Below are 25,142 nucleotides of genomic sequence, written 5' to 3' on the forward strand. Positions count from 1 at the left end.
TGAACACTGGTGGGGGGGCTGCAGCATCTATCAAACTGTTTTAAATGGTTCACTGTTTAATTGTCTGCATTGTGTATTTTATATTGTATTTGTTGCCTTTGTGTTTGTCCTCCTCTCTGTGGATGTGTCTTGTTGTGAATAAAAACTCTCTTGGTGAACATGTAGATGAACGTGAAGGTGAAAGTGAAGTTGTGAGATGTTGAGTCACGATGGGGATGAATACACGTCTGTGTCTCTCGGTGCTGCTGCCAACACTTGACATCACTTCTGGAAAAGTCGTCCGGCTCAGAAGCGTCGAGTCAGACACAGTGAGACAGCACGTCGACAGGAAAACACACTCTGATTTCAAAATAATAGCTCAAAGTTTGAATAAAAACACTGCAAGCTCATTTTTTTAAGGTAAAGGTTTTTCAAACATCAACAGCCAGAGGTGGAAAAAGTACTCATATCCTGTACTCAAGTATAAGTACTAATACTAGCATTATAAATACTACATTTCAAGGAAAGAGATTCCCACTATATATTCTACACATTGCACCTATTTTTACCGTAGTGCATCTTTATATAGCCCTGTATTATTATGTTTTATTATCATTTATCAGGTTCCATCTAAATTTTATTGCCTATTTTATTCTATCTTGAACTTTTCTCTTGTCTGCTGTTGTAACAAGTGAATTTCCCCCACATGGGATCAATAAATTTAATCTGATCTTTAATTTTAATTTTATTTTGTAATCATTCATTCTTGATATTTCTTGATTCATGCATTAGTCCCTTCAGCTGTTTGGGTTTGTAAACAACCTGTAGGTCAACTGGCTGCTGCAAACACATAATAACACCCATCCATCCATCGTGTGTTTTTTATTTTGAAGGGCAGCACAGGACACAGGCTGTCCTCTCCCAGCAGCTTGCAGCAGCGGGGGCAGCCAGCATGCCTGCCCAGTGAATCACATGTCTGCACCGTCCCCGTTATCCACTGGTATAAATAGGAGCAGCAGAGAGGCAGAGGCAGCTTCAGTCAGTCTGGAGTCTCAGGAAAACAACAGAGGTGAGTCACACAGGTTTCTGTTTATCTTCTCAGTCTGCAGCTCGGTGATGCTCAGAGGAAAAGTGCCTCTCCAGATGCACTATGTTTTTATGCTTTATAATTCTAACTAAATGTGAATGATGAACAGAACGATGCATTTTTTCCAGATTCATCTCAACATGTCTAACTCTCGATTCATCCCCATAATGTGTCTTTAATGTTGTTTTGTTAAATGTCGGTGCAGAAATGCTGACCTCACGGCTGCGGGTTGTTGTTGTTTGTGTTGCCTGCTCATGGGTGTGACCTCCATCTTTGGATAAAAACAACAGGATTAGTGCTGATGACATCATGACATTGTGGGTTGGTTCACTTTCATACGCAGGAGCATTTAAACTCTGACGCTGCTGCAGAATTTACTGCAAAATAAGATTATACACATGTTATTTGATGATTGATGGATGGGAGGATACGTGCAGGAAGGATTTTTAATCAGATTCACATTTAGTATTTTAGTAATAACTCACATTCAATTGTCATCCTCAAGTATAAATACTGTCAAATTACTATTTGATTATATTAGTAATGCGCAGGCTACATTCTAGGGATTTTTGCAGATTTGCTGTTTTGACCCTGAGCTGAATTTAGCACAGCTCCATGTGACAGGTGAATCCTCCGGGGTCAAACATCCCCACACACTTGAAACGAGGCTGAAACAAGGCCACATGCTCCAGTGTCCCACTTCTTGTAAATGGGAAGCCTGGATGATCCAGATTAGGTAACTGCTCCTTCCTCTTCCCTTCCTGGCGCAGAAAAATACATAAGTACGTATTTGAAAACCAGCATCTCCAGGGGAAGTCACACTTTCTGTAACTGGTATTTCAGACACAGACGTTTGAACAGATAAGACGTCAGTGACAGAGTCGGACTGAAACATAACACAATAAAGATCTAGGTGAACAATGAATAAAAACAGAATAATAATATAGACAGTACATTTGACAGTATGTAATATGCACATTATAGAGTAATAATACAATGCAGTATATATGGTAGTAATGTTCTTGTTTGTCAACAGCCCAGAACCCAATGAATCGATGATCACAGACTAATGTTCCAGTGACCAACGAATTAACTGATTAACTGATTAATCGTTTCAGCCCTAAATACAAAAATAACAATCATAGACCGTAGATGGACGACATGACAGCTCATAAACCCCTCCTTCATGTTAGCAGATGGGACATGGACCAAACTAAAACGTCGAAGAACATATCGAATAAAATATTTCTCAAAGATGTTTTTTGTCATATTAGATCGTTCTTATCGCGTTGATGTTTGTTCAAGGTCAATAAAAATGAGGTGAAATGTGATGATTGACGGCTGAGACTGACTCGTGATTGGTCGAACATGTCTTGTCATGGTCTCAATATCGTGGCTCCGCCCCCCCGATCACTACCGCGCAGACTCCAAATGTGCAAACGTTCATATCCGGGATATTTGGGCTTCACTTCTGGACTTATATAATGTTGATATAATATGTAGTAATGTGAAAGGGTTTTAGATATGATGATGCAGTGGACAGATGTTCCTCTCATCTCTGTGTTTCACTTCATGAAGTTGAAGCTGAACTTCCTGGAAGGCCGTGCAGGCGGCAACATCTGGATCGGAGCTGCTGGTCAGTTTGCATTCTTTCACTTGTGTAACCAGGATCCCAGCAGCTGCTGTTCAGCACAAAAACCCAGCTCCACCTCCGCTGCGTCAATGACTTCACCTTCTCTCCGTTTCACTCTCACTCCTTTCACCTTTTCCTCCGTCCCTGTTAAACTCTCTCACTTTTTTTTTCTCGGTCTTTGACGTCGAAACCTCTTTCATTCTGTTTTTCTCATTAAAAAAAAAGAAATCTCCGTGTTTACAAAGCTTTCCACCTACCGGCTCGCTGTAATTAAGCTTGAGGTTTATCGTCACATGAATAATGAACTCATTGTGTAAGCGGCCGTGGCTCGGTGCTAAACTCAGGAACTCATGTGCTCATGCAGCGAGGAGAAAGTAGGTTATTTTCTTAGCTCCCAAGCGGGGGTGCAGTCCTGCAGGGTTTGGAACAGTTGGTGACATTATTAGATGAAGCTTTGTTGCCCTGACTTTGTTACGTGATGAGAACAGATACCAGAGACAACTTGAATTCTGCTGAACAACATAGAATCGCTTCATCCGAGTAGAGATTCAAGAGATTTTGGAGCAATCATGACATTCCACCATGTATTTATGGCATCGAATGGATAATTAAAACCAAATTTATCAGAAAAATTCAATAAACAATTGACATATACAAACATTATGGTGATAAGAACTACCTAAAATGACAGAAACCATGTTTAAGAACATTTTATTTGACGTGTTTTTTGACTTTTTAGTGTCCTATGGATTAACATGGAGGAGGTGGGGTTCATGACCCAGGGGGAAATCAAGATGGCTTCACTTATGAGGAGCTGTCATGTTAGGGGGTTAAACAACAGAATCTTTTTAAAAGTTATGAATCTTGTTTTTTTTTATTTGTAGGAAAAATTGCTGCCAAAGCCAACATTTGATTCACTCTGCTTGTTTCCATAGTAACAGGAGATTGTGGGCGATGAGGGGGCCGTGCTCAGAAATCAATGCAGGACATGAACAAATGTTTACTCTCATTAGAAGTAGTTAAAAAAATAAACTTTGTACTTTGTTCAAAATGACCGTCCAATGACATGTGGACAGTCAACATGTGTTTGTGTGTAAATCTCTGTAAAGGGCAAATCGACTGGTGCATTCAGATGTGTGTGTTTAGAGGAAAGAGGAGGATCAGGTGTTTGCTGCAGAAATAATTAACAGAGATTAGACTCATAGAGAGATTTGTACTGCAGAGAGAGAGAGGGCCAGTGTGTGTGTGTGTGTGTGTGTGTGTGTGTGTGTGTTTATATACATATATATACATACTTATATATGCATTTATATATAGAAATGTCAGACCAGTCAAAGTCACCGGAAACACTGATCCGAGGTCAGTTTGGCGTCAGAGAAAGACGATCCGTTCATTCTGCGTGACTCTGGTGTATTCAAGTATTGATTGGTTCCTGTTTTGCTGTGTAACAGGACACAGTCTGTGATCTGAGGTCAGTGCTGAGCCAGCGTCCATTTTCCACTGCGTAGGTCACTGCAGCAGACGTCGTCCTCTACTGGTGATGGAGGGACATTACAGAGACATTAGCACAGTCAGGAGGCCCCAAAACTGAACCTGTGTGTTATCACGTCTCCAGGTTTTTCTCACCATTGCCTGGTGGCCCAGTGAGAGTCAGAGAGGATGTTAATGATGATGATGATGATGAAGAAGAAGGGGCTGAAGTCCCTGACTGTGGTGGCTCTTCTTCTGGCCGCAGCCAACTGCATCCTGCCTCCGTCCAGAGAGGATCTCAACCGTAGGTTTCACAGCACCGGAAAAATACACAGTGTCCGATCACTCAGATAGCAAAAATAAACATTTGTGTCTTTTCAATCTTTATTCTTATTCTTCCCAAAAATGTGTAAAACAGTAACATTTTGGATTGTGCAGTGTAACACATTGTTTCATGAAAAACAAGCCGATGCTGGAAATATGTAATTTATTTTTAATCCATCAGTAAAAATGGATCTGTTTGATCAGTGAGGTCACAGAGACCATGAGCGTGTGTTGTGTTGTCCTGTCCCTGCAGAGCTCTCTCTTCAGGGAGAGAAGTATGTGGCCAAGCAGGTTGAAAACGCCGTGAACGGAGTGAAGGAGATGAAGAGCGTGATGGAGAAATCCTCAGAGGACCACAAGAAGTTTCTGGACGCTCTGGAGAAAACCAAGCAGCAGAAAGACGTACGTTGATAACCACAGTGATCCAGACGTCAGCACGGATTTTCTTTGTATTGTAGAATCTGCAAATGACAGATGAATGAATTATGTTTAGGATATTGATCGACTGCAGAAACAAATGGACTGAAGTTATTTCCGTGGAGCTGTCCGATCACTGTAGAAGAGTTAATGTGCTTTTTTTAAGGAAAGCAAAGTCACCGCAAAGTCCAACATCCAGTGGTTTATTCATCTTATGGAGGAACTTAAAGAACCCAGATGTTATAACTGTTGTTTTATTTAGAGAAAATACATGAACTGCTCCACACTTGCAGAATCCTAAATCCAATTACTGTTCTTTATCGATATGTGACACGTCCCTGTGTTGCTGCAGGAAGCGCTGCGTACGGCTCAGGAGATGGAGACCAAGCTGGAGCAGGAGGAGGAGGTGTGTAACGAGACCATGAAGACTCTGTGGGAGGAGTGCAAGCCCTGTCTGAAGAACACCTGTGTCAAATACTACTCCAGGACCTGCAGCAGTGGGTCGGGGCTGGTGGGACGTCAGGTGAGACTCACACTGGACGTCCTGTTTGTCATTAGAATCCAGAAATCAGTACATCTGGCAATTATGAGTATAAGTATTTGGACAATGTTTTCTCTTGACAAGATTAAAATCCCTCTTTCCCATCACTTTTAATAATGATAATAAAAACTTTTCCCTTTTCAAAAACAAAGCTACAAAGTGCTTTCCTCTCCTAACCAAGGAAAGTTGATTTAAAAGGCGTTTCTGTGTTCCTGCAGCTGGAGGACGTGCTGAACAGGACGTCTCCCTTCTCCATCTGGATCAACGGGGAGAAAATCGACGTCCTGGAGCAGGAGGACCGGCGACAGAACAAAGAGTTCAAGAACCTGGAGGAGAAATACACTGTGATGGCCGACGGCGTGGACAGCATCTTTTCAGACAGCATGAAGGTGCCGTGTATCTCACAGATGAACTAGAGCCTCATGTGATAACAGTTCACTTACATAGAGAATACAAACAGTGCTGTGATGGATGATCTCTGTCCCGCTGCTCTTTTCTCAGGTGGCCGATCACGTCCACTACAGCCCTCCATCCTTCTTTCTTCCCAGTTTCTTGAGCCCGTTCACTCGTCACAGCAGAAGTGTCCGTTCTCTGTTCCACGATCCCTTCCAGGGCTTCCAGAGCCTGTTCTCCCCCATGGTGGGGATGGGCAAGAACTTCTTCGGATCTATGGACTCCATGATGGACATGGACACTGACACTGCTTCCAACGAAGGTACGAAGAAAACCTCAAACAAAATCACAACTGGTGAAGAAGAAATCCTGGATCCAGCTGTTTGAATCTAATCTCACAGTCTATTGTTATTTACACTATTTATTAGCACAAAACATTTTAACATGTTAGCGGCGTCCTATCCTGACAGTAAAAATCCTTTAAAGTGTCTAAATCACAGTTTGAAATACTCCCACAAGGATTCATATGTGGTCATGTGCATGTTTACAATGTTTAAGTTTCAAACATAGAATACTTGTAAACCTAAAATACACAACAAGTGGGAAATTAAGGGAGAAATCTCATATGAAGTCTTTTTCCTCTCTGTGTATTTGCTTGCAGACGGGAGTATGAAAGAGGACGTGATGATCACTCAGCCTTTCGGCACCGGCAGGATGACCTGCAGAGAGATTCGCCGAAACTCCGCCGGCTGCATCAAGTTCAGAGATGAGTGTCAGAAGTGCAAAGACATCCAGCACCTCGGTGAGAGGAGAACTCTGTGGAGACGTCTGTGACAGGATGTTACTCTTCATCCAAAATGTGGCAAAATAACACAGGAGCATCACTGGGGCAATACTTTAAATTAACAGATACATAGAACATGAATAACACAACTGATAATTAAATAAGTAAGAGTGTCCTCCATTATGATGATGATAATGTCGTCGATGATAATGATGATAATGATGATGATGATGATGTCCTTCCTCACAGACTGCTCTGGGAGGAAGCCTCTGGAGGGCCCCCTGAAGGAGGACCTGGAGGAGGCTCTGGCGATGGCCGAGCGCTTCACTCAGCAGTACAACTCCCTGCTGAGGAGGTTCGAGGAGCAGATGTTCAACACCTCCTCCATCCTGGACCTGTTCAACAGGCAGTTCGGCTGGGTGTCGTCTCTGGCCAACAACACCGACAGCCAGGACGGCATCTTCCACGTTCAGACAGTACGAACGTGTCTCCATCTGTGGGAGCTGGAAATGTGCAGTCCTGTTAGAAATAGAGAAACTATTGGAAATATAGAAGATTCAGTAATAAAGGTGCAGTTTGTTGCAGTTATTATCTCAATAAAGTTCAACCATCTCTGTGCTGCAGGTGGTCGGCAGGGACTCTGAGGAGAAGGCCGATGAGGAGAAGAAGCCGAGAGAAACCGACGTGTCCCTGCAGCTGTTCGATTCCCCCACCATGAACATCAGCGTGCGGGGCGACATCCCCTGGACCGACCCCAAGTTCTCCGAGGTGGTGGCTCAGGAGGCGCTGGACCGCTACAAGGGAACCGCAGTGTGAGTGTCACACCGGGCCCCGGCAGGAAACACACGTCTACTGGAATAGTTCAACTTATTATGGAAGGAAATGTGTTTATTTGAGATTTAGATGAGTAAAACAATTTTAATTAGCAACTTATTCAGTAAAATAAAAGTTTTGATAGCTGCAATCATAACCACAGATACCAATACGTCTGTGAAAGGCTCATATCGACCAGTATATTATCAACCAAACCATTAAAAGCCTCTAATCTCTGTATTTCTTCTGATTTCTTTTACAGTTTGGTGAAATAAACCCCTTCGCTCTGCACTGATCCTGATGTAAAACCTCTGATCGTCCTGCTTCTGCAAACAGTTTCACCTCAGAGAGTCATATCGTCGTGTGTCCTGCTGTCAGAGGAGATGTTTGCTAGATAATCCGCCTCCAACATTTTAAGGCCTTTGCAGTTTATATCATAGTGTTGGTGAGCTGGTCTGAAACAGGCTGCAGCATTTCAATGAAGTTTCCTTTTAAAAGCCAAAATATTCTCTCTGTAATGGTTTATTCTCTGCATTCAGCTTGTCTCACACACGTAGATTCAACTATTTTCTTCAGTATGATTCAATAAATCGATTTGTTTGCAAGAATAAAAGAAATAGGAAGTTTATTCAAGCTGTTTCAGTGACTTTAATGACCTGATCTACTCTACAGATCTCTGATAAGTCTTTATCCGAGTTGGTTTGAAGTTAGATGCCGGAGTTGAAATCACTGATCGGAGAAATAAAACTTGGGAATGTAGAAGTTGATATTTCAGGACGTCTTGGAGCTGCTCTGTAAAAACCATGAAGCCATGAAGCAATGCATTTCATAAAACCTGCTCAAACTACTGCGTCTCTGTGCACGTTTTTTCTCTGAATGTTGGATTCTTCAGGGAACTCAATGATGAACATAACCTGCCGTGTTTACAGAACTGATATCTACGAGTGGGTGTAACTTGATGCAGCTTGATTGAATTCAAGGAGACTGTTGATTTATACAAAGCATTTACTCAAAACATGTCTGCTGCACATGGTTGAATGTAAAAGTAAATTCAAAGTAAGATTTTGCACCAGTTACAATTAAAAGGGGAGAAAACTAAAGTTAAAGGTACAGTATGTAACTTTTACTGAGCAACAGCGCCCTCTGCAGCCACAGGTGGGGATTAATTCTGTTAGGCTCTGTGTCCCACTCACTGACCTGAATGAAGGAGAGGTGGATATTACCCATGATCCCCGGCTTCCTGAACCAGAGGAGCTGTAACAAATCCACTTAAATCTTCACATTTTAAGTTTCCTGCTGAATATTGAAGATAAACTCTGGTTTTAAATAACTTTTCTAAGTCTTTATAACTGATCTAGAGTTTAGATTTACCCTTCAACTGTCTAGACCGGATTCTGACAATTAAAGCTGCGAGTATCAGTCAGTTCCACACTTCTCACGTTGCACAATAACAATAAGTTTCACAGCTTCTGTCCCAACACGCCTGGATTCTGCTTGAATACAAAAGAGTGATTCTTCTTCTTCAACCAAGCTTCTGTTTCTTAACTTTTCCAAACCGGAAGCAGCTTGACAAAGGAGTCGGTTGCAGAGAGCAAGAGTTTAAAATATTGTGCCGTTTTTATTTTTTGTGTAAAAATCACACAGCTGCTAGTTGACTCTGCAGAGATACAGTACATCCATGCAGTTAAACATCTAGGATCCCACAGCCAAGAGAGAAGGAATTAAATAGAATATTCTTTCGCTGTTAGTCAGCAATTAATGCAAATTTACATGAGTCCAAAAAAGTGTGTATCATATACAATATACAGCACAGATCTGGGAGCGAATAGCCATTCAAAATCCCATCAAAGACTTTGTTATCGATTGCTTCTGCCTGCCTGGATTGCCTTTGGGGTTCGAGGGATGAGGAGGGAGCTGTTGTGCTTGCAAACGTAAATCGATCCCAGATGAAGGTGTTTAATAGGGTTTTAAATGGTATTAGTTCCAGGTCTGGAAAACAATATCACACACACACACGCACGCTCGCACACACACGCGCACACACACCAAGTACATCATCGTCCTCAACAGCAGAAAAAAGAAGGCGAGCCTTGATACGACAAGGAAGAGGGAGTCCAGTCAGTCGCCGTGGAAACCTGAACGCCAGTGGAGGGGGGGGTAAGGCCTTAGAAGAAGACAGATTCTTCACCAACACACATAAAGCTCCAGGGACCAAACATTTTACAATAATAATCATAAAAATAAGATTAACCACACAAGATGGGATATTTTAGGATACTGGCACAAAAAAACCTTAGTTTCCAGATTGTACTGACAAAATAAAACTCGAGTGGTTCAGTTTGTCTCTCATCTTAAAGCATCTTCTTTTTTTTTTAAATACACGTGAAAGACAAAAAAAAAAAAACAAGGACGACAACATGCGGGTTAAAAGAAAGAAAGAGGAGGGACGTAACAAAATAAAAGAACAGAAATAAGGGGAGTTAAGGTCAAAGTGCTGTCGGGTCGTTCAGGTCTCCCGTTCTGTCGACTGGTCTCCGTCCGTTGAGCTTCGTCCTGCAGGTTTCAGGTGAGAATCGCCCCGATAATAAAACACTGATCTGGAGTTTACTTCTCTCTGGAGCTGGGGGTAGGGGGGGGGGAGTGGACTGCTCATCAAAAAAAAGGCAAAATGATACATACAGTAGATGTTGTTTCTGGAAGATCTATGATACAAAAGAAAATCAGTATACTGTTCACACAGTTGCTACTATCATAGTACAAACAGCTAAGTCGAGTTGGTCTGTGGAGATGAATCGCCCGTACTTGCATAGTGCCGACCGCCCGGGTGGAAAACAGTAATCAGACTCTATCTGCACCACTGGTTTGAATCTGTGCACACGTGTTTGCCGAGTAGTAAAAAAAACCTAAACAAAAATCACAGGAAAAACGTCTTCTCCCTCAGCAACACAATTCTTCATAAACGCCGCCTCCTGCAGTCAAGCAGCTGGAAAAAGAAAGAAGTCTTCAAACCCTTCATGTGAATGTCTGCTCTCTTAAAGACCGGAAAAACAACCTCGGGAAGCGAGAAGATGAGGTTTTTGAAGCGTTTGAAATGTTGAGCCACGGCTACGTCACAAAAAAGGAAGGGAGAGAAAAGCTGCGTTTTCTTTAATCTCTTTGAAAAAAAGAAAACACACAGTCTGAGTAGAAGTAGAGAGCAGTGATAGTTCAGTCATTTGGCATTAAAGTTAAACCATTCAGTCACATCGAACCCAAACCACTGCAACGCGAAGGAGAGAAGCATTCGGTCGTGATCTCATGTCGTCGCCGAACACACACACACGCAGATGTGGGGGGCAGTAAGAAGAGGGGTGAGGGCTGAATTCATGTCACAGGATGAGTCAAAAAAAGCCTTCACCATGATTTAGCCGTTAAATGCATCACAAAAACACACACACACACGAGTCCTGTCCAGAGGGAGCGTAGCATGTTCTCTGGGGATCGAACCACAGCAAACTCCAGTCGGAAAAAATGTTTCTTACGTTTACTGGCAGATGTAGGCTCCTGTTGTACTTTCTACATTTTTCCCCGCAGCCTCTCAAATGTGCTGCAGCATGTTTCTGTGATCTATTTTTAATTATTTTGGTTTTTGAAATATTGGAGAGCCAGTGACACAGGCTCCTGTCGACAAGAACAAACTATCTTTGATGGTATTTGGAGCTGAAGTCCTGTTTTTCCAGTAGTTAAATGTCCTCATTGACGGCAACTGGACAGAACTTGTGCCAAATAAGCGAGACGACAATTAAAGTTGTTCAACACTTGCAAACTCTGCAAAATTTAATATATTTACTTAAGATTGATAATGATCTTGGGTCTTTTCTTTAAATATGCCAGATTCTTAATACGGCGCGGCTGTAACCCCAAGAGAGGAACAAACATACTGATGCTAGCCTCAAGTAAGTCACTTAACAGGAACACAAATACACAAACAGTCGCACCAACACGTGACACACACACACACACACTCCGCCTTTCTTCTTCAGTCATTCAGAGTTAATTAGACGCCAGCATTTGCAGCGTCTCGTCCGCTTCTCCGGAACCATTCCTCAGTTCACCGCCGTCCTCACCTTCGCCTCTCTTCAGAGAAGATTGAAAAAGTGCCAGTTTGTGAAACCCCCCTGCGCGCCCCCCGTCGCCTCGTCCCGCTCGGTTAAGACTGTGCCCTCCGGTCCGCCGGGTTGATGATTGATAAGTGAGAGAGTTTTAACGGAGAACCCTGGGGCAGGTCGGAGCCTCGAGGGAAAGCCGGGATGATGGAAGGAGCGAGGGAGGGAGGGATTCACACCGAGGGCCACAGCTTTGCTTCAGATGAACCACAGCCAGGTTTTTCCTCTAAAGATGAGAGAAAGGTCTGAGCTGCTCCAGCTGGACTTCCAGAGATATCCTCTCTTCAAGCAGGTCCTGTGGAAAGACCAGTTTGGAGTTAACGTTATATTTTCTACTAAAGGGGAAGAAGAACATCTGAGTGTTCAGCCTCGGTACCTTCAGCTGTTGCTGCAGTTCACTGTTGAGTCGCGCCAAGACTGTGTTTGTCTCCTTGTTTCTTCTGATTGAAGCTTGAATCGCTTTTTTGTCTTTTCCTACCGACCTGAAGACACAAATACAAGCTTTTTATTTAAGTTACACAAATTAAAATTAACCACTTGCCTTTAACCAAACCTTCCAAAGTGTGTTTCCTACCTGGGGATGGAGGGCTGAGTGGCGAGCACAGCAGCTATGATGTTGGATTTCTGTGGACCGTGCTGCTCGTCCTCTGGTCGGAGCTCGTCTTCAGATTTCAACCTCCGACGCACGGGTTTGGGAGGCGGAGCTAGTGGACCAGATGCACCTTTGGCCTGATGGGGAAAAAGAAAACACAGACAAAAATTAACATATGCAAGTGAGTGGGATAAAACACATTACATTCGTTAGCATTGGCCTTCGTCATGGTAACAAGTAGATTGATAATTTCTTCTGTAGTGTGGTTTCTCAGCAGATGTTCACATACAGAGTTCACAGTAGCCGTGGTTCTCTCATCTGCTTGACCGTCACTCTTCACTGTTCTTAAAGGACCAGCGCCCTCTGGTGCCTTTTCCACCTGTGGACACAAACACACAAACAGTTTAAAAAGGGGTTTATGTGAGGCGGCTTTTCAACGTGTGGATGTTCGATAAGGTTTCAGGTAAATAAAACTTCCGACTGGTTCTGATGAAGCATTTAATGACTCAGTAATCCAACGACTCTGTTGTAAAACCTTTGATCGCCGATGGGCTATAAAAAGGTGTCTGTGTGAATCTGTCTTCAGAGAGTTTGGGCGTTTCTCGTTGTACGTTCAAGCAACGGGACCCACTCGGCTTTCAGAGTTTTTAAATCATTTGCTAAATATTTACCACGAGTGAACCTTGAAATAGAGACACAACAGTCCAGGTGAGAACTGACCTGTCCGGCCTCGCTGTGTTTGTCGACCTCCGGCAGACTGGAAGGCTGCTCCGAGGCAGCGAAGGCCTGGAACTGACTGAAGTCTGCGAAATTGGGCTGTTGAGGAATCTGCTGGGGCGAGGTGGTGGTGAGTCCTGCGCCCCCTGCTGGTACAGCCTCTGCCTCCACACGATGTCCAGTATGTGGTGCTGATGACTGTGGAAAAGGAGTCAAGAGCCTTTTTATCCCTGAAACCTAAGACTGAGCGAACTGTATATAAATGAGATGCAAAGTGACTTTCACATGTTGTGTAGCCGTCAGTCTGACCTGTGTGGGCAGCGGTCGAGGAGGCACAGCCGGCGGGTAAGCTATCGTAGAGGGCTGCTGCTGTCCCGGGGCCGACGCAGCGGCGAAGGTGCGATTCATGTCCAGAGACGAGGAGCGAGAGTGAGAGGCGTGAGGCCGAGGGGGAGGGGGAGGAGGGGCCACCACCTGCAGAGTCTCTGGAGACGTCCCCGACTGAGACCTGAGCACAAGACACAAAATAATATTCAATCCCTCGGAGCCCAAAGTGAATGTTAATCACTTTAGTTAAGAAATACGACAAAATAAAAAAGGAAATCTTGCCATAGGAGAAGTTGCTGATTCCTTTTTTGATGTATAAAGCAATAAATAAATAAAAACAAAAATACATTTTTGAAGTCCTATCTACTGACCTTTGTCTTGTGATTGGCTCCTGGTCTGAGGTGTAGGAGTCTGAACTGCTGTACCCATCACCTCCACAAGACAAAGAAAAACACCGTCAACCTACTCACGTATAAACCATTAAATAACATTTCAAGTACACAGATATACAACATCAACACAGTACAAAATGGCAAAACTAACAATGGACTTCATTGCTAATATACCTAATGCAATTTATGATGCATCTGAAAAGTTTCAGGAGCCCAAAGTATCTATAGATCACAAGCTTTGACTCAGCCTCTGGAACAGCAGCCCCTGGTTGACTTACCCCCAGAGTTGGCGGCTACAAACTTCATGGAGGCGGGCAGATTGGTTTCTTCTGACAGTTCTGGAGGTTGGGTGAGCAGAGGACTTGTGGGGTGATTGTTATCTGCAGGTTAAAGGAAACGTCGAGAGTCTGAGGTCGGATCAGCAGTTTCAAAATCTGATAAGGATTTCCGCTGCATGTTCATGAATAGTGCAGCGTAACATCATGACAACCAACCAATGCCAAAGAGAAGTGAAATCTTTATTAGAGGCCACATATTTTTATATATCTTTACACATTATGCTAGAAAGTGATTTCGTTAATAATGATGTATTATTATTATAAATCAGGATGGTCACAGTCAGACATGAGGCCTGAGGGGTTTTCTCACCACTGCCAGTTCTCTTCAGCTCCATCTCCTGCATGTGGATCTTACTGGGCGTCATCCGGATGGGAACCGGGTGAACGATGGCTGTGTCCTGGACGACAGAAGAGACAAGGCGACAGGAGGTGAGACGGGAAGGGAGACATGTTTCACGTCTCCATCATTAACTGAATCTGATTCTTAAATAACAGTTTCATAAATTCATGTTGCAGTGACGCTACTTTTACTTGAGTAACGGATCTGAATACGTCTTTCTCCACCATCTGAACCTCCAAACTGCACATCATTTATTTTTGCTATTCCAAAATGTGAGGGTGGAAAAAGTTATAAATTAAAAGATGATTTATTTCACCATTCAGGTTCTGCTAAGTGATTTTAATGTTGGGATTTCGGCCCAGAAATACAGAGCACTTAAAAGAAATTTGAGAAGATACAGTAAAGCAAATTGTGGTGGCCAATAGTGTACTTTCATCAGATTACTTATGTAATTATGTTGACTCTCCCAGAGGCAATTATTGCTGTAGGGAGAGAAAATCTGCCTGAGAGACAAAAACAATTTTCTACTACTTGGACAGCAGCACCAAGTACTTTAAAAAACCTATAGCAACCATATGTGGAAACATTAGCAGACACAATATGCACTAGTAACTGGTGGATGTCACTGTAGGAAAATAAAAAGTGATGTCCAAGAGTAGCTAAGCCAGCCAGATCACAACACACGCCGTCCACTGCTGATGCAGCAGACTGCACTGACAAAGAACTTCATGCACAGATAGAGAGACATAAAAAGAAAGAGAGGAGAGAGAGAGAGTGGGGAGAGAGAGATCCAGAGAGGTTAATGTCTGTCCATTAATGGTGAAACCATGCATTACTAAGTGATTGACTTACAGGGTCAGCTGGTGCAATGTTAGAGTCAAATTGGGTCAGAGTTTGTGAGCTGGAGGAGCGCTCGCTAAACGTCTCCCACTGCTGCAGGAGACAGACAGACAGTGAGAAAAAAAACATGTCAGTCGGCCAGTGCAGTGACATCACACATTTACATCATCAGTCTGAGCCGCCGTCGCCGCCGTCATCCGTAAATGTGACGTCACCCGTCGTCCACTGACGACGTGGTGACAGGACGTGGTCGGCGAGCGTGGAGACAACAGACGTCGCCGACTTTCACACAGAACCACCACAGTCCAGGAAGCGAGAGAAGAGGTGGTGAATTATCAGTAATTATGTCTGATGATGAAGAGGATGGAGCGGCAGTCGATACATGACGGATGATGGATGAAGAAAATGCCGCGTGGCCCATTTAACCCTCAGCAATTACGTCAGATGAATCAAACACAGCAAAAGCAAACAGGCGCAGAGTTTACAGTACGTGTGAAAATACAGTAAGTGACTTGTGTGTGCGCGTGTGAACCTCATTGCTCTGGTTCATCTCTGGCCAGGCCTGGTTGAGGGAGGGCATGGAGGGAGACTTGTTGGGGGGGTCCTCCACCGGAGAGCCCGAGTATCCCACGTCAGCAGCTGTCTCTGGGACCTCTGTGTCAGAAAAGGACAAACAGGTTATACTCTTACACAGGGGGGCGGGGCGGCCAATGAATGGTGAGGCGGTCTCAGACTTTTGGACCCTTCTGTATGAGGCTTTCGATAATTAACACATGTGATAAATAAACTGCAAAACACACTGACTACAAATGATTGTTGGGAATGTTTCTTTTGGAAGTTACATGCAATATTCCACTTGTGATTTTGCAATTTCCTTCAACCAAAGTAACAAGTAAAACAAATATTTTGTCAGTAAAACGAACCAAATGGACCTTCACTAATAAACAGGATACACCTTGTTTGGTCCGTACAAAAGCTCAGTGTATCTCTTCACTGGACATTGCGGCTTCAAGGGAAGATTAGTGGCTGCTGCTGGTGGTGTCATATATATCAAGCAGATGGGAGAAGTGTCAGTGCTCTGCTGTAAAGACTGTTCCTCTAAATAACACCGGGAGATTTGGTGCAGAAGCAGGAGAAGCAGCAGAAAAACCAATATCTTCAATTAATTTACATTTAACGATCGCAAATTGAAGTAGGGCAGAGAAGCAACAACAACCTGGAAACTCATCTGCATGGTTAGCATGGCTCTGCGGGCTGAGGCAGTCGTGGCCGACAGAAATGAAATAAATGAATTACTGAAGCTGCTGATTTGTTGCATCAGCTTCCGTATCTGCAATTTCTCTGAGATGAATACAAATAGAGGATGTAATATTATCAGCAGCAGTTTTAGGAACAGCAGCTTTTGGCAATAGCAGTGATACACACTCTGCATGTGTTCCGTTTGATTATCTATCACCAAAGGTTTTGTGTTTGTCTCAAATAAAAAAGGGATTTAGCATCATGTGAGGCCACAACTCTTAAAATACAATGAGCTCCACTGGAGTCTTCTTTCCATGTATCATCATGCTAATTATGGGGATCAGCTAATGAGTGGACGTCATGTTGCCTGGCAGCAGGATACTTGGCTTGAGCATGAAAAAGTAAAGCCCTGTCAAATGAGCGACCTACAACCCACAAGAGGGCAAGTGTTGCACGCTGCAGCGCTGTCACCTGACAGATTTTATGAGACCCGAGGTTGAGTGGAGGGAGGGAGGAGAGAGAGAGAGAGAGAGAGAGAGAGAGAGAGAGAGAGAGAGCAAGAGAGGCTGTCCGGCTGAGTCATCCAGGTCAATCAGCTTTGGCATCAGGCTCTCGGGCAGCTTCTCGGGGAGGTCATAGCCATTCTTCCTGGCCACCACCAGGTGAAAGGCGGCACAGAACTCGTCCAGGGTCAGTGCTCCGTCTTTGTCGAAGTCTGACAGCTCCCTTCAGAGACAAATCACACACACAAGTGAGTCTGCAGCTCAGCAGTGAGCTTATTCAAAAAGGATCAGCGGCCTTTGAATCGGCCTTTGTCTTTACATCATTCAAAAAGTCAACTTCAGCTTTTTGCTAGTTCTGTTTTATTGGGTGCATCAGAGTGGGAACATCAGTATTTATGCAGGTTCTTCTTTTATACACGACATGTAGTGTGTGAAGCTCATGATCCGAGTAGTAACGTTTGAGTCCTGTTCATGATCCGGAAAAATTAAATGAATTCTCACACCAATGCAAACAGGCCTGTAAGACTGGTCACATGAGCCGACGGCTGTGTAGCGATTAACTCTGTAATTATTCAGGAACATTTTATTTCCCCTTCAAAACAATGGCAGCTTGATAGACTGGGGGTTTCCCATTACACATAAAAGAGCTGTGCAACATCATGATGAGGGTTAGATCAGTTCTGACAGGAACCAGTCACAGGTTCCTGCCCCGTGCACTAGAACCTTTAATGGTTCCCCATATCAAGTTGACCCAGTTACCAAAGTAAAGACATTTCTCCTGTCTTAACCTTCCATGTTGTAAAAACCATCACCAGTTAAACATATGGTCAACAAGTGCAGCAACAGTTGCACAGATGGTTCAGACATCTTGACAATGCACTTCAATCTCTTCAAGACGGACGAACACAGCTGAGACCGACACTTTCAGGATTCAAACTCACCAAATATGCGACAGCTCTAAAATCGGTAGTTTTGATTTGGTGAAGAATTCTTTCGCTGCTGAACCTGGGACACACAGAAACATGATCAGTCCAGGTTTTTACAGATAACCTGTTTGTTTCGTGTGTGTGTTTGTGCATTTTCCTACCAGGTATGAAGCCAGTGAGGTCCGGCTGGATGGTTTTAAACTGGTTAATATAATACTGTCGCTGCTCGTCCGTGATCTTCCAGGGATCGTCGTAGCCGCTGGACTGTCGCTGCATCTCATTGGTCGACCCTGCCGAGGCCGCAGTTCGTATCGTTGCGCTATCCTGTGAGAAACCACGTGGAAGATTGGCAGAAACTATTAGGAAAGTAGTCCCTGTTAAAACGACATAATTAAAAACACATAATTCATGAAAGCAGGTTAGGACAAAAAGTGCAGTTTCTTCAGTGATGGTATCTACTGCTTGCATCTTTCTGTTTCTGTTTCGTTCAATAATGTAATACAACGGTGATGTAGCGAAATGTTTTCTTTATTTTTATTAGACTCTAAATAATTCTGAGCTATTGAACTAGCTCGACAGAGGAGTCTGAGAGGAATAACATTATCTGAGAAACTAGAATCAAGGGCACTCGGAGAGCGCATACCTCTGCCAAGGCTAATATCCTCCCTCGCTGTGTTTAAGAAAGTGGAAAAAAATCCTGGATCTGCTCCAAACTTTAATGTGTTCTTCCTTGGGTCGTGCCCCACCCCTCTACATAATTTAATTAAAAATCGGTTCAGTAGTTATTGAGCAATCCTGATGGCAGACATACAGACAGTAATGAAAACATAACCTCCTTGGCTGAGTGTTTATCTCGTCACAGGGTACAGGAGCCTTCACACTTTCTTGATTTGTCTGAACAAGGCCTAACAAGCTGCGTCAGTTTCAGTCCAGCGACGCCGGCAGATAAAGCACTGATGTAAAAATTTGGCGGATGTTTGAAGTGCCCCTGTGGGGACTGTGATATCTCCGGCTTTATGTTTGCAGTGTGTGACGGCGACTTTCCATCTGCTGTTAGAGGTTGATGATGTTTACCGTTAAAACACAAACGTTACAGTCAATCCCATAATCTGCGATTCTGATAACATTTACTTATTAATCTCCAGTCGGTCACTGGTGCGTCCTGAGGCACGACACGTACGCCTCGCCAATATGTACGGTAGGTGAAAGGCAGATCTTTTCGAGACCGTGACAGAAGCACAGCAGTGGCCTACCTGGGCCGATGAGGGATGCATTCCAGGGAGTGTGCTGGATGGGGGGGTGTCTGCTGTGAAACTGACCCAACTCTCCTGACCCGGTAAAGGGGGCGAGTGGGACGGCCACATGCCCTCACCCGGAACTGGACCTGGATGGAGGAAGAGTTTGAGAAGTACAGTCACATCCAATGCAACACAAATACAAATACTGTGTTATTAGGAAAGGATCAAGGCTGAAACTAACAATAACTAACTAACTCTCCATTGAAATGTTTAGTTTTTTAAAAGTTTTAAAAGCTAAAAAAGCCTGAAGTGACCAATCTGTGTCAAACTCAATGATGTTCAGTTTACTGTATTTTCTGACAAAGACAAGCTTTGAATTTTCTGACATTTGAGAAAGTGGAATCAGAAATGTTTTGCCATTTAAACTAGGAAAATCTCTCAATCAATGATATATGGATTATGGGAAAAAGCAGGCGATTCATTTTCTATTTATTGCCTTAACCTAACATCTCCTCCACATTTTGTCGTAACAAAAGTAAAGCACAGGTCATGTGATGTCTACTTTGTTTCCTTTATGAGTAACTGCCTTACTCAGCAAGAATTATTAATAGTGTGTACGAGCGGCAAACAGCAGGAAGTAAAAACCAACTGATATGCTTTACACGCCGACTCTTTTTCAAGATCATCAACACTAGTGACAACTTCTCTTTCCATTGTCCACACCTGGAGTCTTTCATGTAGACTGATGCTGTTTTTAATGTCACAACCCAGGAATCAGCGTAACAATAAGTCAGGGTCTCACTTTGTTTGTGGGGTTTTGTTATGTTGTTGAAATAGGAAAAACATCCAAGATTGTCTTGTTTTTTTGGGGGAGGGGTTTGTTGATCGACAACTCATTGTAGCTGGACGTTTATTTTAAAACAATGTAGGTCAGAGGATGTTACCCGTTGGTGGTTCTCTGAACTGCGTCCACACGGCTCCAGCTGCCGCCGCCACCACCGCCGGCTGTCTGTCTGCGTTTCCTCCGCTGTGCTGCCGCTGGTGTTTCCTCCAGGAGTGAGGGGAAGTGGGGGGGGACTGGTCCGGGGAGACCACCGGAGACGTCGGTTCAGGCTGCTAATGGATAGAAATATAATTAAACATTTTAATTCTACACATAAAGGAAGAAAGAGACGTTAGCTTTCAGATCGCATCTCAAATTCTACTAGAATGGCAAAAACAATGCTAAACAATCCTACACATGATTGTCTAGTTCTTATAATATACATATAAAAGAAAAAAGGAAGTGGTCTGACTCATTTTTCATAAAACAAAAGTGAAAATAGGTTCTGGTAAAAAAAAAACTATGAATTTTGAACTGCCAAATAAAGGCCACTAAATGCTACAGGGATGATGAAGGAACCAGTGAATGAACATGTCACAATAGATGCAAATAGGTAAGAGCTGAGGAAGATGCCTTTACACAAACACACTGACTGTTTCTGCATCAGAAAACTTCAGACAGTATTAAGAGCTGGAGGCAATCAAACAGACACAGGAAATGCAGCTGTATTCCAGTGGCTTATCTTTAATAAACACTGGTTGCAACTGTGACAGGAAATAGCATGTGTCTGCAATGCTCCCCAAGAGATACATGATGGTATTATAGCTCATTTAATGCAGTTATCACAGAACTAATTGTGGAAAAACACAGCACATGTGTTTATAATTCAACCCGCAGCCTTAAACTATGCCTCATTTATCATAATTAAAAGGAATAACACACCTGTGGTTCTATGTTTGTTGCCAGGGGCTGGATAACCTCGTGGACAGGAAGTGCGATGGAGGTTGCAGGACCTTTCTTGTTCTGGAGTCCCCTTGCTGGTGGCCTGGGTATTACTGCAGTAGCAGAAGCTGGGTACAGACCCTGGCTGTCGGTGTCCGGATAGAGCGCCGCGTGCCGCGCCTCTGCCTCGTTCTTCCCCACCACGAACCGGGGCAGTGCCAGGTCCTTGACTAGAGAGACGGGAATCCATTCAGAGGATTAGAGGAGAGATTTGTTTCATGTTGATTTAAGGAATGAAGCTAGAACTCCAACATCATCAGTCTGTGAAGTTTAGTGGATTTGAGGAGTAGGTTTTTGCTGTTTGGGTTTAGTTTTACAGAGTAGAATCTCTACTTCCTTTACTTCACTGAGTGACTACCTACATTTCCCAGAATGCCTGGAGACGGAGCATTAACTTGTTGCAATCAGCTGTGGTTTGTATGTGTTCATGCAGAAGGTGCCAGCTGTAGAATGAGAGCAATGTAAAAGTAACTCATCCGAGAGTAGAGCTGCTTCCTCAAAATAATACAAACCTCTGAACACTGGTCAATTGAAAGCTCCAGTCGCTGCAGTAAAATGGGTGTTTGTGTCTTCTACTGTATGAAGCTGAGTGTCAGAGCTAAACAGTGAAAACAGAAAAGAATCTGTATTTCTCTCCTGTCACGGGACTGAGAACAAAACTCAGAATGGATTGTTTCAGACTGGTACCGTTTCTTTCAAGCTTATAACTTGTAATCTCGCAGCTTAAGATGAAGTTTTTGGAGCATATACACATCAAGTGATGCAATCCTTTCAGCAACTTCATTTTGTACTAGTTTACCCTAAACAAGTAACAGTGTGTGACATCTTCCCTTGTGTTTTTTGAGAGCAGTCACACCAAAGGCAAACAGGAAAAAAACAATTTTGCAGTTAAACTCTCGAAGGGTTTACACAAGAAGCTTTGTTTAGTTAGGAAATAGAAACTAGTTTAAACTGTTATTATTGTCAAGCACCTGATAAAAACATTGGGCAACAGTGACCTGAAGTGCTGAAAGAGCAGTGGCTCTAATTTCTGATTAGATGTTCTTGTTCAAGGTGATTAATATTTTTCCCCATACGCTCAAACAGCAATTTGGGTTTGCTAAAGGACACGTGGGCAGGAGGATCTTGGGATCAAATCATCAGCTCAAGGATTAATGAAGAACTGATTAAGATGAGGGGTTTGTTCCGTTCTAGAAAGCAAAAAGAGGAGAGCACCATTATGTACTTAAAGATTTTAAACAAAAAGAAACGTCAGGTGGCCAGAGAACCTGCTAAGCCGTTATGCGATGGTATTTTCTGGTGAATCTCTGGTGTGAAGAGTCCAATCTAAAGCAGGAGAAAAGGGCAAAAACAGTGGCAATGATTCAAAGTCCACCGTGGACTCACCCGAGTTGAGGCTCTCCACCCTCAGGGGCAGCCCGGACTGGGCGATGGCGATGAGCTTGAGAGCGATGTAGAACTGGCTCCTCCCGAAGTGACCCAGTCGAGTTGCTCCACAAAGCTCTGTGATCTAAAGCCCCAGACGAGGACAGGAAGGAACAGTTAAGGTCGCCTTCGCCTGAAACTCTGATATGAACGATTTCTGATAAAGAGGAAGGAGGAACTGGTCTTCACTTGCAGACGTTATACTTCATTATACCTAGACATTTCTAAATATCTGAACAGGCTTCTTGCAAGCTGGTAGATTGAGCAGTGAAAGGTGCACAGAAACACAAAGGTGAGAGAAAGGTAAGAGCGTATGATGTGTGGTTTAATTATTGATGTGTGGATACAGTAAAAATACACAGGGAATTAAACTTCATACACATTATTATGACTCCTTTAAGTGGGAGGCCTTCAGCCCCGTGAGCCACAACACAGACAACCCACCACGGCTGACTGATCCCTTTCTCGCTGACAAAGAACTTTCTTATGAGTGTGTGTGTGGGGTGGGGGGTGGGGGGGGGGATACAAAGTACCAGTCACTATTCTCAGCCTGTTACAACACGACATTGTAGCCGTACCCGTCTCTCTCCCTCTCTCCCTCTGTCTCTCACAGGCCACAGCAGCGTTCAGTGTGCATATCGGAAAGTAGAGGATAACAACACAACAACACAGCTCCCCCCTTGTTGACCTTGAAAATGATGCTGAGTCACAAACTGCAATGATTGGGCCTGCTGGGAGACCTGAAGTCCCCAGAATGAGCTGCTGCTGTTTGACTGCTGGTAACTGTCAGCTGGGGGGGTGGGGCTGGGTGGGAGGTTATGTTTTCACCCCCCCTGTCCATTCGCTTGTTGGCTGGTTTGCTTTGTATGTTCGGAAGCAGGATTACGCAAAAACTGCTCGACAGATTTCCATGAAACTTGAAGGACGCATCAGGGAAGAACATGTGAAACACTGTTGCGACTCTGGATTCAGGGAATGATTTTGGGATCTTGATGAAAATAGAAGAATAAAAACACATTTAGGGAACTAAATGTGTGCAATTTAGTGCCGCTTGATTGAATTGAAGGGAACTAACAGGCCTTGGTGGATGTATGTGCTTTACAGAGTGCCAGTCTAGATAGTGGTTTTCTGTGTGTGTGTGTGTGTGTGTGTGTGTGTGTGTGTGTCTTCTCTTAAACGTGTATTTTTGAGACAGTCTGGGTTTGATGACATCTTGTCTACGTTCCCAATATGTCAGCACGACCTGGTGAACACCACAATGGCAGATGTTGAAGTGAAAATGGAAGGAGAGAGCTGGACGTGATGCAGCTGAGGACAATTTAGCAGCTGAGACATGTCCCTGATCAGAACCAACCCAGCAGCAGACACTTTGAGACCAGGTTCTGTCCTGAGAGCAGGAGGAGAACCTGGTTCATCTCTCTCTTTGGGCTAAGGCTAACGTTAGCCAGAAGAAGGTGTGTCTCCGTCGCTGCGCAGCATTGCTAACCCCACCGGGGCTAACCCCACTTCCCCTGGCTGACAGGTCGGCTCTGACAGCCGGGCACGTCTGTGAGACACCTCCGCCCCCTCCGCAGCCTCACCCCCCCCACAGTGTGATCACAACACTCCGGCTAGCTTACCTGCAGGACAACTTCGCTGGGCAGCTGGGCCGCCCGGAAAAGGTCAAGAACTCTGCCGTTGGACGCCACTTTCTTGGTGTTGTCCGTGTCGCAGTAGGCGAACAGATCCGAGTAGTATTTCTGCTCGACGTCGGTCAGCGTGAGACTTTCCATCGTGGCACCGAATCGCAGCCGAAAAAAACAACCCCAGACGAGTTTCGGCCGTGGATTAGCCCCTTAGCCAATGGCCGGGGCAGGATCCCGAAAAAATGGGCGAGACTTCAGGGATCCCAACTTAGCTAGCGTCGGTGCACCAGCTAGCGCGGAGGTTAGCGGGGGTGATGCTGCTCGCAGCGCGGGCACCGCTCTCTGCAGGAGCCCCCGGTGCCAGCAGCTAGCAGCGGGAGCCGGTCGCCTCCTCGCGGCGGAAATGCGGCGCGTTTCCAGACACTTTGAGAACTTGTTGGGCCACCGGAGCCAACAGCTGGCTAGCAGCGGAGCTAACGGCTACCTGGGTGCACACAGGCACCGACGTCAAGCTAACCAGCGACCCCGCTCCGCCCCGGACACGCGTCGCGTTCACCCTCGCGTTGTCTGTGCGTGAAGCGCTGCCCGGACGCGCTCTCTGCGTTTTCGTTGCGGGCGAAGTCCCGTGCGGGGCCGTCAGACGCAAAGTTTCTGGGTCCTCGGGTTCCTTCCTCTGGTGATCGGAGCCGCCATTCCTGCTGCCAGCGTCCGTCCGTCCACCCAGAGACAACACCACACTTCCGCCTCGGGTCTTCAACTTAAAGGTCCAGTGTGGAAGATTGAGCTGAAAGGGATCTAATGGCAGGAATTTAATATAAAATGATCCCAGTGATGTTTTCACTAGTGTGTTTCATCTAAATTGTACGAATTGTTGTTTTCTTTACCCTAGAATGATCCCTTTAAATTTAAATACTTTATATTTACATCAGGAAGCGGGTCCTCTCTACGGAGGCAGACATGTTTTGTTTGTTTACAGTAGCCCAGGCTGGACAAACTAAACATCTTTTGAGTTTTTATGTCAACTGAAGCTGTCACAGGTTCTCTTTCATGTTTGGAGGAGGAGGGTGAGCTGAGGGGTTTTCAGCTGCAACATGCAACTTCACCACTAGAGGTCACTAAATTCTACACACTGTACCTTTAAGAGACCCCCTCATATTTGCTTGAACTAAAATTAACGTTCATATTTGTGTATTTTAATTTAAGTTAGTATTCGTGTCAAATGCCTTCAG

General features: G+C 44.3%; 2 protein-coding genes across 6 annotated transcripts; one reads left to right on the forward strand and one right to left on the reverse strand.

Annotated features, from left to right (window-relative positions):
• Positions 1 to 910: 910 nt before the first annotated feature.
• On the forward strand, positions 911 to 8,288 carry clu (clusterin). Its single transcript, XM_035143660.2, has 10 exons — positions 911 to 1,048; positions 4,315 to 4,473; positions 4,747 to 4,895; positions 5,263 to 5,433; positions 5,670 to 5,840; positions 5,953 to 6,166; positions 6,506 to 6,646; positions 6,878 to 7,104; positions 7,253 to 7,440; positions 7,704 to 8,288. Exons 2-10 carry the CDS (start codon positions 4,359 to 4,361, stop codon positions 7,714 to 7,716), a joined length of 1,389 nt encoding a protein of 462 aa, XP_034999551.2. The 5' UTR covers positions 911 to 1,048; positions 4,315 to 4,358; the 3' UTR covers positions 7,717 to 8,288.
• Positions 8,289 to 9,039: 751 nt separating this feature from the next.
• On the reverse strand, positions 9,040 to 24,681 carry reps1 (RALBP1 associated Eps domain containing 1). 5 transcript variants are annotated; one of them, XM_035143657.2, is made up of 19 exons: positions 23,908 to 24,664; positions 22,250 to 22,373; positions 20,804 to 21,033; positions 19,983 to 20,154; positions 19,054 to 19,184; positions 17,962 to 18,124; positions 17,816 to 17,879; positions 16,943 to 17,097; positions 15,665 to 15,786; positions 15,145 to 15,222; positions 14,263 to 14,350; positions 13,893 to 13,994; positions 13,594 to 13,654; positions 13,205 to 13,403; positions 12,899 to 13,093; positions 12,468 to 12,557; positions 12,161 to 12,315; positions 11,963 to 12,068; positions 9,040 to 11,881 (listed from the first exon to the last, which is right to left on the reverse strand). In XM_035143657.2, the coding sequence occupies exons 1-19, from the start codon at positions 24,058 to 24,060 to the stop codon at positions 11,813 to 11,815; spliced, it is 2,457 nt and encodes an 818-aa protein (XP_034999548.1). In that variant the 5' UTR covers positions 24,061 to 24,664; the 3' UTR covers positions 9,040 to 11,812. The 5 variants fall into 5 exon arrangements, with proteins under 5 accessions (XP_034999548.1, XP_034999547.1, XP_034999546.1 ...); XM_035143656.2 differs by having other exon boundaries at positions 15,145 to 15,225; positions 19,983 to 20,151; positions 23,908 to 24,658; XM_035143655.2 differs by having other exon boundaries at positions 15,145 to 15,225; positions 23,908 to 24,654.
• Positions 24,682 to 25,142: the final 461 nt, after the last annotated feature.

Source organism: Hippoglossus stenolepis, chromosome 20, assembly GCF_022539355.2.
Source record: "Hippoglossus stenolepis isolate QCI-W04-F060 chromosome 20, HSTE1.2, whole genome shotgun sequence".
In the NCBI taxonomy this organism is placed as follows: Eukaryota; Metazoa; Chordata; class Actinopteri; order Pleuronectiformes; family Pleuronectidae; genus Hippoglossus; species Hippoglossus stenolepis.

Bases quoted from the DNA above. Each gene is read 5' to 3' on its own strand.
- clu (XM_035143660.2), top strand. From the start codon at position 4,359: ATGTTAATGATGATGATGATGATGAAGAAGAAGGGGCTGAAGTCCCTG. The intron at 6,167-6,505 runs GTACGAAGAAAA...ATTTGCTTGCAG, and splicing joins TGACACTGCTTCCAACGAAG to ACGGGAGTATGAAAGAGGAC. The intron at 7,105-7,252 runs GTACGAACGTGT...TCTGTGCTGCAG, and splicing joins GCATCTTCCACGTTCAGACA to GTGGTCGGCAGGGACTCTGA.
- reps1 (XM_035143655.2), bottom strand. From the start codon at position 24,060: ATGGAAAGTCTCACGCTGACCGACGTCGAGCAGAAATACTACTCGGAT. The intron at 12,316-12,467 runs GTATGTGAACAT...TTTCCCCATCAG, and splicing joins CCACGGCTACTGTGAACTCT to GCCAAAGGTGCATCTGGTCC. The intron at 12,069-12,160 runs GTAGGAAACACA...TTGTGTCTTCAG, and splicing joins ACTCAGCCCTCCATCCCCAG to GTCGGTAGGAAAAGACAAAA.